The sequence below is a fragment of the Mauremys reevesii genome, linkage group 13 (assembly GCF_016161935.1).
Source record: "Mauremys reevesii isolate NIE-2019 linkage group 13, ASM1616193v1, whole genome shotgun sequence".
NCBI lineage: Eukaryota > Metazoa > Chordata > Testudines > Geoemydidae > Mauremys > Mauremys reevesii.
Genome location: NC_052635.1, coordinates 8,038,998 through 8,053,544, shown reverse-complemented (window position 1 = coordinate 8,053,544; position 14,547 = coordinate 8,038,998). Strand labels below are relative to the sequence as shown.

Genomic DNA, 14,547 nt, shown 5'->3' with positions numbered 1-14,547 from the left:
GATAAAAATACTTCAAAATTGGAGTTTAAAAGACTTTATTTAGAGTTCAAGAGAGCTTACGGGACTTAGATGGGACATTTCTGTAGTTCAATAGGGTTCCATGCTCTTGGTTCACCTATATTGGAAGCTCAACCTCTTAACGATATGAGTCTTCCTCTGTTTATTGACAACTTCATTTTTCCAGTGGAAAGATGCAGTGCTATGAGGTTACCTACTCCAGTTTCCCAGCAGTGTAACCGACAGGACAACCTTACTGTGTGTACTCCATTAATGTTTAATGGTTTTGTGTTTCTAGATACATATTATGGAGAAAACAGAAGGAAGAAATGAAACCCTGGTCATGGATTTCATCCTCTTAGGGTTTGGGAATGCCCCTGAACTTCAGCCCCTTCTCTTCCTGCTGTTTCTACTGATCTACACTGTGACCATGGTCGGGAACATCCTCATCATTATGCTAGTTGTGGTTGATCAGCACCTCCACAACCCCATGTACTTCTTCCTGGGGAACTTGGCCTGCTTGGAGATCTCCTACACATCCACCATCCTGCCCAGGCTGCTGGCCAGTCTCCTGACTGGGGACAGAACCATTTCTGTTAAGGGCTGCCTTGTACAAACATATTTTTTTGGTATGATAGCAATGTCAGAAAGTATGCTGCTTGCAGCAATGTCTTATGATCGGTATTTAGCAATATGCAATCCACTCCGTTATGCTGCTCTGATGAATGGCAGGGTTTGTTTCCAGCTAGTGGCAGGGTCCTGGGTATGTAGTTTTCTGGTCATTGGCACAGTAAATTATTTCTTGTTCAAATTAACATTCTGTGGTTCCAAAGAAATTGACCATTTCTTTTGTGATTTTTCACCCATGATAAAGCTGTCTTGTGGTGACACCCAGACTCTGCAATTGGCGACATTTACTGTCGCTACCATTGGGACTCTTGTGCCTTTGCTACTGACACTGACATCCTACATTTATATCATCACTGCCATTCTGAGAATCTCTTCCACCACAGGGAGGCAAAAGGCCTTTTCCACCTGCTCCTCTCACCTCATTGTGGTGACAATTTTCTACATGAGCGTGATTACTGTCTATGTGTTTCCAAAAAGTAACACTCCCAAGGTTCTACACAAAATATTCTCTGTCTTCTACACAGTTCTGACTCCCATGATCAACCCTGTTATCTACAGCCTGAGAAACAAGGAGGTCAAAGAGTCCCTGAGAAAAACTATTCTGAAATGGGTTGCTTTCAGAAAAAGGCATAGAAACTTAAAGGGAAAATTTTAGCCTGTATAAAATACAAATGTACTGATATAGTTTCTTAGACATGGCCCATTTCATTCCTTGTGAACAGTGTTACCCCTTTCCTTCTTTCCTTCTTTCTTTCTTACTCTGCTACTTTTTAAGCATTGGTCTTTCATACAATTCATGCACATTTCTTTATACAAAACTTAATACTGTAAGAGACATTCTTTTTGAAAAGACACACGTTTCAGTAGAGCACTCTGCTTCAGTCATTCCTACATAAACACTAGTGCCCAAATTCTGCAAGGAGCTTAATATCTTTTGAGTGCTTCTGGGTCTCTTCCACCCGACTGATGCCAATGACATTCATTCTCCAGTGATTAGGATCGTCTGTTGTCAATTTGCCTCTGAAAAATAGGTTAACAATATTGCCGCTGCAGTGTGTGAAGAAATTTGGTTGCTCAGTATTCTCTGCAGATCTGTAGCTGGGTAACCAAAACATGAAAGTCTGTGGAGGGTTGAGAGTCTCAGTGTCCTGCCGTGTGAAATTTCCTGCCTATTCATCCATCTTTGTTGGGTTAAGGCAACATTAACATATCTATTTCTATAACGATTCTGATATCAATATAGATATTGATACATATAAAATGCTAACAGAAGATGTCTGGCCAAAATTTTCAAAGCTCATAAGACCTGATTGCCCTCCCCCACCCAAATAAAATGAATGAATTCAAACAAACAGGAAATGAGCACTGAAAAGCACTAGGCAACTTTGCCAGTCTCAACCTAAATGCTATCACACGGGCCTCCCTCACCTCACACAGTAACACACTGTACGCATACAAATATTTACTGCCAAGGTTTGACTAAAAAGTAAATTAAAGAATAAATTCTCACTGAGTCTTCCTGGTATTTTTATTCTTCCTCCAAATTTTTGGGCCCTGTTTTTTTACAATAAATATCATCGTTCCCCTGTTTTCCTTTTAACTGTTTAGGTGCCCATTGGTCCCCTGACCACTCACTTGCAGTTCTCTGATGTAGGGCCATATAGTGTGCATAGACGGAGATATATGTAGTTTGTGGCCTCATCTGTCAGGCTCTGTTTGGATGAATAGTGGATTTGTTCAGCCCAAAGTGATTCATGAATTTTACTCAAATCAATCAAAATCTTTCGGGACTTAGATGCTGGCAGCAACCTGCCCCCTTTATAACATTTAACCTGGTGGTTAGAGCACTGCTGTGCAGGAGGGTGTTGTGGGGTATGTGGAAGATCCACATTCAATCTTCTCCCACAATGGAAAAAAGTGCACGGGGCTATGCAACACTCTCCTCACAAGCTTTCTCTCTCTCGCTCTCTCCTCTTAAAGTGGTTCCATTTGGTATAAATAATGATATAGTTATTGAAAGAGGGTTTTCTACTTCCATCTCCCACCACCAAGCGGTCTACACAGTCATCCTTGGACTTGCTTTCTGGCCTAATGACTATTCATTCTAATCATGAATGAATAACACGGCTACCCCTCTGATACTTGACACCATGCTGAATGTGTTTTCCAGCCAGGGATCGGTGTCTTATGGTTAAGGCATGTCTGAGAATCACGACTTTTCATTTCTCTTCCTAGATCAGACACCTACTCCCAGTAGGCCAGAAACTTTGTAACAAAGTAATTCATCCTTATCTAGAATGTGGTGTATTGAAAACTGGGTTAAAATTACAAGCTACTACTCTGAGTGTAAAGGGTTTTTCTGGTCCCGCTTGCAGACTGGGGAGCTCTGTATGGAAACATATCACACAATCATAGAATCGTAGGAAGATTAGGGTTGGGAGAGACCTCAGAAGGTCATCTAGTCCAACCGCCTCCTCAAAGGAGGACCAATCTCCAAATAAATGATACCAGCCAGGGCGTTCTCAAGCCAGGCCTAAAAACCGATAGGGATGGAGATTCCACCAACTCCCTAAGTAACCCATTTCAGTGCCTCACCACCCTCCTAGTGAAATAGTGTTTCCTAATATCCTGCCTAGACCTCCCGCACTGCAACTTGAGACCATTGCTCCTTGTTCTGTCATCTGCTGCCACTGAGAACAACCTAGCTCCATCCTCTTTGGATCCATCCTCCATGCCCCTTTAGTAGTTGACGGTGGCTGTCAAATCCACCCCCCGCCCCCGCTCTTCTCTTCTGAAGACTAATCAAGCCCGGTTCCCTCAGCATCTTCTCCTAAGTTATGTGTCTCAGCCCCCTGATCATTTTCGTTGCCCTCTGCTGGTCTCTCTCCAACTTGTCCACATACTTTCTGTAGTGGGGGGCCCAAAACTGGACGCAATACTCCAGATGTGGCCACACCAGTGCTGAATAGAGGGGAATAATCACTTCCCTTAATCTGCTGTCAATGTTCCTTCTAATGAAGCCCAATATGCCATTAGCCTTCTTGGCAACAAGGGCACACTGTTGACTCATATCCAGCTTCTCATCCACTGTCACCCCTAGGTCCTTTTCTGCAGAACTGCTACCTAGCCATTCAGTCCCTAGTCTGTAACAGTGAATGGGATTGTTCTGTCCTAAGCAGGGCCAGCTCCAGGCACCAGCTAAAGAAGCAAGGGGCTTGGGGCGGTCAATACCAGGGGGTGGCATTCCGGCTGCTAGTGGGGTGGCAGATCTGGGTCTTTGGTGGCAATTCAGTGGCGGGTCCCACACTCCCTCTCAGAGCGAAGGACCAGCTCCCTAATTTCTGCTGAAGTGTGGAGCGGCATGATCGCACTGCTACAGCCTTTTTCTTTTTTTATGCCACTTGGGGCAGCAGAAAACCTGAATCCGGCCCTGGTCCTAAGTGCAGAACTCTGCACTTGTCCTTGTTGAATCTTATCAGGCTTCTTTTGGCCCAATCCTCTAATTTGTTAATCACACCCACACTTCCTTCATGTCTCAGGTATCCTCATGGAGTTGATCACGTCACTGTGCTGAGCTGTGCAATAGAAATGAAGTCTAGATTCTAAGAGGTGAAGGGAAATCACTGATTGTTTTGCAGGGCTGGGGCCCAAATAACTCTCACCTGGCATAAGCTGAGGTAGGGCAAAAAGACTTCAATGGAGCTATGGAGACTTATTAAAGCAGAAGAGGTAGCCCTTTGGCTAAACACAAAGCAACAGTCCCTCTGCTTTTCAGAAATCTTTCTTTCTTTCTTCGTTTCTTCTGTACAGAGGACTTCAAAAGCAGATTCCCCACAGGTTACAGTGAATATACAGCAAGGATACTGCACTTTGCTATCTAGCCCTTCTCTCAAACATTGATGTGTTTCTTGAGATTAACACCAGGATAGCCCCATCCATTCTTCACACTTAATTCTCTGTGCTTTTCCACTTGTTTCTGTAAAACGATAGTGTTCTTCCCAATTCCTTCAAAATTTTGCTTTTATACATAATGACTGCGCACTGGAACAACATTTCCCTGGCTGTTGCAATTGATCTGCAAAGGGATTTATTTGTCAGAGCAGTCTGAAGATATTTAGCCCATTTGCTTTACTGAAAGTTCTTTCTTTCTTTCTTTCTTTCTTTCTTTCTTTCTTTTTTATATTTGTCTCTAGCTTGTACCCAGTGTGTCCTCTGGTGGCTAGTGAGAGGTAATAGATCGCAATTATTCCTTTGAGGTCAAGGAAAGGAGAGCTGAACTAGGTGACCCATGCTAGGAGATTCCCTATGCAACTACAATTCACATAAAGTAGAATAAAAAATAGAAAAAATAATACATTTATAGAAAGTGCAAATAAATTTAAAATAGTAATAAATAAATATTAACAGACTTAAAAATAAAATAATAAAAACGGAAAAAAGTAAAGTAATAACAATTGTAAAAGTACAATAAAAACAATAAAAAGGGAAAGTAAAATGAAATAAAACTTAAAATATATAAACAACAATAAAATAAAACAGGACAGACAAGTAAAATATAATACAAAGTTAAAAAATATAAATATTAAGAAAAAACACACAAAAAAGAGAAAAAAGAAAAACAGTAACATTTTAAAAGGGAGGGTGAGAGTCCATGGGCCTTGTGCTCCTCTATCACAGTTTAGGAGCTTTGGTGTGTGCACCATCCTGAGAATCTCGTCCGCCACAGAGAATCAAAAGGTCTTTTCTACCTGCTCCTCTCACCTCATGGTAGTTACAACTATCTAAGGGACCCTAATGCACAAGCCACATCGGCAGTGGTTCTCAAAGTTTTGTACTGGTGACCCCTTTCACATACCAAGCCTCTGAGTGTAACCCCCAATTCTAAATTAAAAACACTTTTTTATATATTTAAACACCATTATAAATGCTAGAAGCAAAGGGGGACTTGGGGTGGAGGCTGACTGCTCCCGACCCCCCCGTAATAAACTCATGACCCCCTGAGGGGTCCCAACCCCCAGTTTGAGAACCCTGCATAAGGGGGATGCATGCTGGTGAGCCACGCATCCAGAATCCTCCTTGAACAATGGTCCTGCCACCTCGCAAACCCACTTTTCAACTCTGAGCTCCAGAGGCGTGGAGGTGTCTAACAATGAATCACCTGGCGGGTGTAAAGGCTATGTCTGCACTATAGATGCCTGTCTACACTTAGAAGTTAGATGGACCTAGATATGTCCTTCCGGGCTGTGAAAAATTTCATGCCCTGAGTGCAGTAATTAAATCAACCTAACCCCTGGTGTAGATGAAGCTAGTTCAGCAGAAGAATTATTCCACTAAACTAGCGACTGCTTCTCAGGGAGGTGGATTAACTACATGGAAAACACCCGTCTGCCAATGAAGGAAGTGTCTACGCTATGGTGCTACAGCTAACCAATAGCTATACTGGCAGAGCCCCCTCATCTACATACAGCATATGCTGAGAGAAGGAGTTTTTTCTGCTGCTGTAGGAACAGCAACTCCTGAACGATGTTAGCTGCGCAAACAGAAGCCCTCTTCTGTCTACAGAGCTGTGTCTACCACAAAGGTTTTGTTGGGTTAGCTGTATTGCTTGGGGGTTGTGGTTAAGGGTAAACCAAGACTGTGATCACATCTGTAAATTAGTGTACATTAGTCACAAATAGTATAGCAGTTATATAGCTTAAATTGGCCTACACCTTAACTCTACTCCTATTCTCTTATGATAAGTATCCCATAACTCCTTGCATTATCTTATGTCAACTTTGGCTGAAGTAGATTGGACAGTTGTCCAAAACAGGACAGATGATTATTTTATTATAGTGACAGGTAGGAAATTGTTTTCACAGGCCTGTACTGGAATAACCCAAAGAGGACAAAACATATGATCATAGTGCCCTAGGAGAGGCCTAGCAGGTGTTCTCATGCCCTTTGGTACTTGAAATGCATCTGTTCAGACCAAGGAGATAATGGGTACAGCAAGGTACCAAAAAACAAGGTATAACTCTGATTAGTTTCAAATGATGTACCCAGCATCTGTTACTTGTAAACAGGACACGTATACAAAGATGGGCATAGCAGTATAAATTTGGGAGCTCACCTTCTCAATCAGGTGAATGTAACATGAAAGCAAGTGATGGCTTCCTTGGAAATTGGTATCATACTGAACCTTTTCCCTGTACTTTATTATTACTGGTTTATAGCAATACACTTGACTCACATTGATTAATTGGTCTCCTGAATGTAATTTTAATGAACCAAAGTGGGTGAAACAATTTACTGTATGATAAATAAACACTAAGTAACATTGTACTGGTTGCAATATAATAAAAGAGCAAATGGTGTTGGTTGGACTGGTTTCTGCATGTCATCAGATCAGTACCTCCCCACGAGTCAACTTCCCATCACGCTATCATGGCAGTGCTTTAACATGACTATGTAGTTGTGGCACCAAAGCTAGGAGAGAGGTCTCCAAGCGGTGTAAAAAAACCACCCCCACGAAGGGAGTAACTACCAGCAGTGGTGCATTGTTGTGACGGGATCCCCCTAGGGTGCAGCCTGGGACTGTGGAACCACTGTGCCCCCTGAATTCTCTCTAGCCTGGGCTGTCTCTCACAATGCCGTGCTAGTGATCAGCAGCAAGCCCCTCCAGGTGCTGTGATCACTCAGCACAACAGCATGTGGAGTCCTACACCCAGGTAGATTACATGAATGCTCCCGGTGCCACTCATGCATCTCATAGAGAAAGGCACCAGTGCCAAATCCCCCCAGCTCCCAGCACCATACCCCAGGAATATACCATCTTGCACTGCTCAAGGCCAACTAAAATGATTCGAGGTTTGGAACGGGTCCCATATGATGAGAGATTAAAGAGGCTGGGACTTTTCAGCTGAGAAAAGACGAGACTAAGGGGGGATATGATAGAGGTGTATAAAAGCACGAGCGGTGTGGAGAAAATGAAAAAGGAAAAGTTATTTACTTTTTCCCATAATACAAGAACTAGGGGTTATCAGATGAAATGAATGGGCAGCGGGTTTAAAACAAATAAAAGGAAGTTCTTCTTCACACAGAACACAGTCAACCTGTGGAACTCCTTGCCTGAGGAGGTTGTGAAGGCTAGGATTATCACAGGGTATAAAAGAGAACTGGATAAATTCATGAAGATTAAGTCCATTTATGACTGTTAGCCAGGATGGGTAAGGAATGGTGTCTCTATCCTCTGTTTGTCAGAGGGTGGAAATGGATGGCAGGAGAGAGATCACTTGATGATTACCTGTTAGGTTCACTCCCTCTGGGGCACCTGCCATTGGCCACTGTTGGTAGACAGGATACTGGGCTAGATGGACCTTTGGTTTGACCCAATATGGCCATTCTCATGTTCCTATGTTCTTGTGTCTTCTTCTGAGTGGCTTGGTTCCTTGCAGCATAGCTGGGGGCAGGAGAAAGGCACAGTATGTGTCCACTCCACCTGTTTTATAACCTCACTCCATGTGCTTGGGCAGCACAAGTCCAGGCATGTCTGGGGGCATTGCTGAGCCCCCAAGCAAGGTTGAGCAATTCCCCTGGTGTGGCCTCATTCAGGTGAGTCATTGCATTGTAGCTTCCTTACTGGACAACGGCTATTGATGGGTTGTTTGACACCCCACCTGGGCGTTGGTTACTTTTCTTGCTGTTCCCTCTGGGAAGATAATATCTGGCTGATTCCCCAACTAACAGTATGTTTTAGTGACAACCATACAATGCAATTCTCATAACTTCATATGCTTTAATGATATACACATATGGTTAGAGAAATGACTTTCAGCAGATCTTTCCCCTGATACCTTAAAAGGCATGCCTTATAAGTAAGATTAAGATTATATAAAAATGAAGAATATGGGGTTACTGTATGCTCCTCCCAAGGTATAGAATGTCACAGTGATTGACACTGTTTTTCACACCCCTGAGTGAGAAAGTTGCAGTGCTGTAAAGTGGCAGCGTAACCAAGGCCTCAGTCATTTATTACAAGGGGGTTTATGTCAGGCCCCGTACGGGGCAAAGGCAACAGTTATTTTCTCTGTGTCTCAAATGGGCTAAATTCACGTTTTACAGAACAGTAATCCACCTCCACCTTTCCCATCCCACATCCACAGTATAGTCCCTCACTATGTGGGTGAAGGAGCCCCTGCTCTTTCAGCAAAGACCAGAAGGATGGGTGTAAATTAGGCCATTTGGCATCAAAGTGGGGATTTTCAAAAGAGCATAGAAAAGTTAGGTGCCCAACTCTCTTTGACATTCAAAGGCAGTTGGATGCCTAATTCCCTTAGGGTCCTGCAAAAACCACAGCCAATGTTATCAAGGAATTAAAACTTTGTTCAGAAGGCAGCTTAGGGGTCTTCTTGACCTGCTCTTTGGATTTCCAGCTCCAGAGATCAGACTAACCTGGGAGCTTTATCCACGATTTTTTTTTCATTTTGGAGCATTTAATTTTCTTCTTCCTATAAAAATGAATTGATATAGGTTCCTTTTTTTCCTATTCTTCTACCAGATCTACTCATCTAATATATATGATATGAACCCAGATTTCCATTGAGATCAGAAGTTCTGTCTGCATTAATTTCCTTGGAAATTAGACATTCGCTCCCCACCCCCCCCCCAGTTTGTCTTTTGGGGCAACAGTTCTCCTGTCTCCATTATTTTCTCTCTGGAATCAGTTGTTTTCCATGACTTCTCTTTTGAGGTTAGTAATACGACTGTCCTTGTACCATTGTTTTTCCTTTCCAAACCCAAATATTAACTTTCCTCTAGGTAATAATTTTTTAATTCCCACCAGCAGAAATATCAGGGGAGATTACATCATCTCATCGGAAGGAGAAATAACCAACCAGGAGACAAATTAATTTCTGTGAAAGGGAATAATAACAAAAGACACTAAAAAGCACTCTAAGATCCGGGCATACAGAAAGGAACCCAAAGCTCAGTTTCCTGAAATAATTGTAGAGTGTCAATAGTAGAAGAGAATTGAAAAGGTAGTGCAAAGATTGCAATCTTATCTCAGAAAATCTGAAGGAAGGGTTAGGGTAAGGATGCAGCTGGTAATAGATCATCAGTGTGAAAGGTAAAACAGCACAGTAAAAATGAAATAATCTCATTTAGAAAAGGAAAAAAAACTGCTCAGGCACCCTCCATATAAAACAGAAGGGATTGCTTGTTCAGTCCCAGGGGATAGTAAATGAAGATACATGTTGTAACACTGCCCACCATATTCTTCTAAGTGATATTATTAAGATATGATTATAGCATAATTATTATGCCTTTTGTGCAAGACGGGTCATGTAAACTGTCATTGGAAAAGTTATGATTTCCTGAATATGATTTTCCTGTTTGTATGCAGGTGTCATTTTTGTATCTGAAGTTATGAATATTGACTATGTATCTATGTCAAATATGGTGCATAACTCCCACTAGACAAGATGCTAACAGTCTAAATAGTTGGTTGGGAAGGGTCTATTCAGGCTAATGACCCATGAGGGAAAACAATAAGCCTGAAGAGAAGCTTATCTCCCACCTGGTGACTCTTCCTGAGAACACTCCAGAGAGCCTGTAATTAATGGTTGCTATGACTCTACAAGGAAAGGTGACCAGGCCACATGACTCTGGACACCATCTTGGGACATCTGTATTTTTCCACAAACTGTTCTGGGAACCAAGTTTTGAAACAAAGGGTTATCACCCTATGCTAAAGCTATATAACACAGGGAGTGATATCCTTGGTTCTTCTTCACTCCCCGCACAAGAGGACAGCTGGAAACACCTGAGGAACAAAGACTGAATTGGGCGAAGTACTGGACCCAGGCTAAAGAAACCTGAGAAAACCAAGCAGCAAAGCAAATGCAGCTTGTGCCATGAGAATCGCCAGACTGCTGGTATTATCAGTCAGGGTGAGAAACTGCTCGTTCATAGTCAATCTAACCACTGTTTTATGCTTAGTTTGAGTTTTTCTCTATTTGCTGGTAATCTCCTTTGGTCTGTTTGCTGTCCCTTATAATCACTTACAGTCTATCTTTTGTAGTTTATAAACATGTCTGTAGTTTCACCTAAACCAGTGTGCTTTTACGTGAAGTATCTGTGGAAAAATCTCAGCTTGGTTAGAACAACTGTGCATATTTCTCTCCACATACAAATGAGAAGTGAACTGGGTAACAAATTTGTACTGGTCAGTGTTATGATGAGGGCAGGGTGGTACAGCTTTGAGGTCTTAGGCTGGGGACCTGGTGGTTATCTTGACTGTAGATTCTCTATTGTTGGTTCATGCAGTTGCTGGTCAGACAGCTGAATGTAACTGCAGCTGGGTGTGTCCCTACCTTTGTGAATGCTGGAAGAAATGTAGGACCAAGAGTGAGTCTGAAGCTTGCCACAGCAGCACAGTGTGAGAGGGAGCCCAGATTGGTGGGTCAGAGTGCTCAGCGGAACTCCAGTTCCAAGTAACACCCCAGGGGGATCCCATCATAGATGGATTATAACAAAACATGCCTAAGAAAGAGCAATGGATGACTCTCAGATTTAGAATTTAAGAATGGCCATACTGGGTCAGACTAACGGTCCATCTAGCCCAGTATAATGTCTTTTCATAGTGGCCAGTGCCAAGTACTTCAGAGGGAATGAACGGAGCAGGTAATCATCAATGATCCATTTCTTGTCACCAGTTCTCTTTTTCCTGTATCATATTATTAATGGTTTATAGAAATAAACTTGACCGCCATTGATTATTTGGTTTCTTGAATATTTTTTATAATGAACCAAAGTGGGTGAAGCAATTTACTATACAATTCATCAACACTACGTAATATTGCATTGGTTGTAATATAATTAGAGAGAGAATGGTATCTGTTGGACTGGTTTGTGCACATCATCAGATCAATTCTTACCCAAGAGTCAACTCCTCATCCCCACCCAGCCCCCTACTGTATAAGTTGTCATCCTGTTACTAGATTCAAAAGAGAGGCCAAACTATTGTTTAGTTCACTATAGCTCCAATGCTCCAACATCTTGTATCTTACAATCATGAGCCAGATTCAAAGTCCTTTGTACTTAAGGGAAAGACTCTCAGTCATTGACTACAAGGGGTTTTGTTTCAGTCTCCAAACAGGGCAAAGGGAACAGTTATTTTCTCCACGTCTGATATGGGCTTTGATCCATGTCTCCACTGCCCACTGTCAAAATAAACAGCCGCAAACGACATTCCTGTTCACAATATAGCAATCCACCTCCACCTTTCCCATCCAACATATACAACATATTCCCTGACGCCAATATTCCTTTTAATTTCTTCCATCCATGTATGGAATTAATTTTGTTATGTGCACCAACAACGAGTTAACATGAGGATGTGCACCACCAGTGGAAACAAAAAGCCTAGTTATAATATATATTTTTTATAAAGTTACCATATGGATAATTACTCCATTCAGGACAGGTTATGCATTTTAGAACTCACTGCTCAAAGAATTCAATTTAAGAATAATAGTGAAATAAAATTATGAAATGCATAGACCATTCAAAAAGTACAACAACTGCACTTTGAAAGCATAAAATTAAAAGAATATACATGCATTGCAGGAACTAACAACAACACGTGCCGGGATCTGAGTGTGAAAGAGACTGTGTGTGTGTGTGTGTGTATGTATGAGTCAGAGATCATGTGATTGTGTGTGAGACACAGAGACTGTGTGTGTAAGTGTGAGACAAAGAATGTGTATGTGTGTGAGAGAGACAAATGGTGTGTATGTGTGAGAGATATAGAGACAGAATGTGCATGCTGGCTGCTGGGGAAGTGTATGAGAGATCACGCGCTGTCCTTTAAGGCACTCCCACCAATCAGCTCACACTGAGATCTCTTTCTCCTGAGCCATGTCACATGTCCTCTGCTGTGCGTAGATGGGGTACCTGGGCAGAGGGCAGGTGGGGGAGGGGAACAACCCCACCCGCTCCCCGTTTTGCACAGCAAGCGGGAGTTTCCCAGGAGCTACTAGCCAGGGACTCCAAGGCAGAGGGCAGGAGCAACATAGCAGCAGAGCAGTGGAGGTAGGGGCACCTGAACACATGCCAACCCGTGCTGCTCTGTGTTGTTCATGAGGCAGCTTCGGGGACTTCTTGGCCTGCGTTTCAAGTTCCAGGTCCAGAGATCACACTGTCCTGGGAGCTTTATCCAAGAATTTTTTAAGTTGGCATCATTTAATTTTCTTCTTCCTATAAAATAGAATTGATATTCGTTCCTTCTTTCTAGTATTCTAGCAGATCTACTCCTCTTATATATCCGATGAACAGAGATTTCCACTGAGATCTGACTGCATTAATTTCCTTTGAAATGAGACATTCCCTTTTTTCTGTTCCTTTGTCTTTGAGGTCAACAGTTCTCCTGTCTTCATTATTTTCCCTTTGGAATCAGTTGTTTTCCATGACTTCCCCTTTGAGGTTAGTAATAGGAATGTCTTTGTACCATTGTTTTTCCTTTCTAAAAACTAATATTAACTTTCCTATAGGCAATAATTTCAGATTCCCATCAGCAGAAATAGCTGGGGAGATTACATCATCTCATCTGAAGGAGAAATTACCAACCAGGAGACACATTAATTTCTGTGAAAGGGAATAATAAAAATAAATAAATAAACCAAGTATCACTCTAAGATGCGGGCAGCCAGACAGGGCTGCCCGGGTGCGGGGGCAAGTGGGGCAATTTGCCCCAGGCCCCGGGCCCCACAGGGGCTCCACGAGCCCTGGCCCAGCACCGGTTCGGTTCTTTGGTGGCATTTTGGTGGTGGGGAGCCCTTCAGTGCTGCTGAAGACATGGAGCAACTGAAGGGCCCCCAGCTACCGAAATGCCGCCGAAGACCCAGACTGCCGCCTAATGAGTACAAGTGCCGCAGCTCCCACACTTTGTGCCAGGCCCCATGAATACTCTGGACGGCCCTGCAGCCAGATAGGAACCCAAGGCTCAGTTTACTGAGATAATTGAAGAGTATCAGTAGTAGAAGAGAATGGAAAAGGTAGTGCAAAGGCTATAATCTTATCTCAGAAAATCTGAAGGAAGGGTTAGGGTAAGGGTGCAGCTGACAATAGATGCTCAGTGTGAAAGTTAAAGCAGCACAGGAAAAATGAAATAATCTCATTTAGAAAAGAAAAATACTTGCTCAGACACCCCTCATATAAAACATTATAGGGTTGCTTGTTCAATCCAGGGGGAAAGGAAATGAAGGTAGATGAGTTATAGCAAAACATGCCCCCAAAAGAGCAATGAATGGCTGTCAGATTTAGAATATAAAAACAGCCATGCTGGGTCAGACCAAAGGTCCATCTACCCCAGTATCCTGTCTTCCATCAGTGGCCAGTGCCAAGTGCTTCACTGGGAATGAACAAAACAGCTGATCATCAAGTGCCCCAATCCCTCTCACCTATTTCCAGGTTTTGGTAAACGGAGACTAGGGACACCATCCCTATCCATCCTGTCTAACAGCCATTGATGGACCTATCCTCCAGGATTTTTTCTAGTTTATTGGCTCCTTTTGTGTGTGTATTTTATTTTTCACCACGAGTTTTATTGCTTGTTAAAATTTTGAAACAAAAATATAGTCTCATTTCTCTGTGCATGTGTCTTTCTGCAATTCCATTTTTGTGTCACATACACTTCTGTTGCACCAGTGTCAATGTACCATTGCCACTCCTGGTGTAGACATAGTTTATATGGGTGCATCATAAATTAGTGGATGAAGAGCTCAGAAGCTAGGATATATCACAAATTGATATATGAAGATATACCAAGAAGTCCACATCTGGAGTAGTGCATCCAGTTTTCGGTACTCCACTACAGAAAGGGTGTGGACAAATTGGAGAGAGTCCAGCGGAGGGCAACAAAAATTATTAGGGGGCTGA

The 14,547-nt window shown here is 42.5% G+C and overlaps 1 protein-coding gene across 1 annotated transcript; it reads left to right on the top strand.

Moving 5' to 3' along the window:
- The first annotated feature begins 304 nt into the window (after window positions 1-304).
- On the top strand, window positions 305-1,282 carry LOC120379907 (olfactory receptor 10K1-like). Its single transcript, XM_039497424.1, has one exon. The coding sequence runs from the start codon at window positions 305-307 to the stop codon at window positions 1,280-1,282; it is 978 nt and encodes a 325-aa protein (XP_039353358.1).
- The last annotated feature ends 13,265 nt before the right edge of the window (window positions 1,283-14,547 follow it).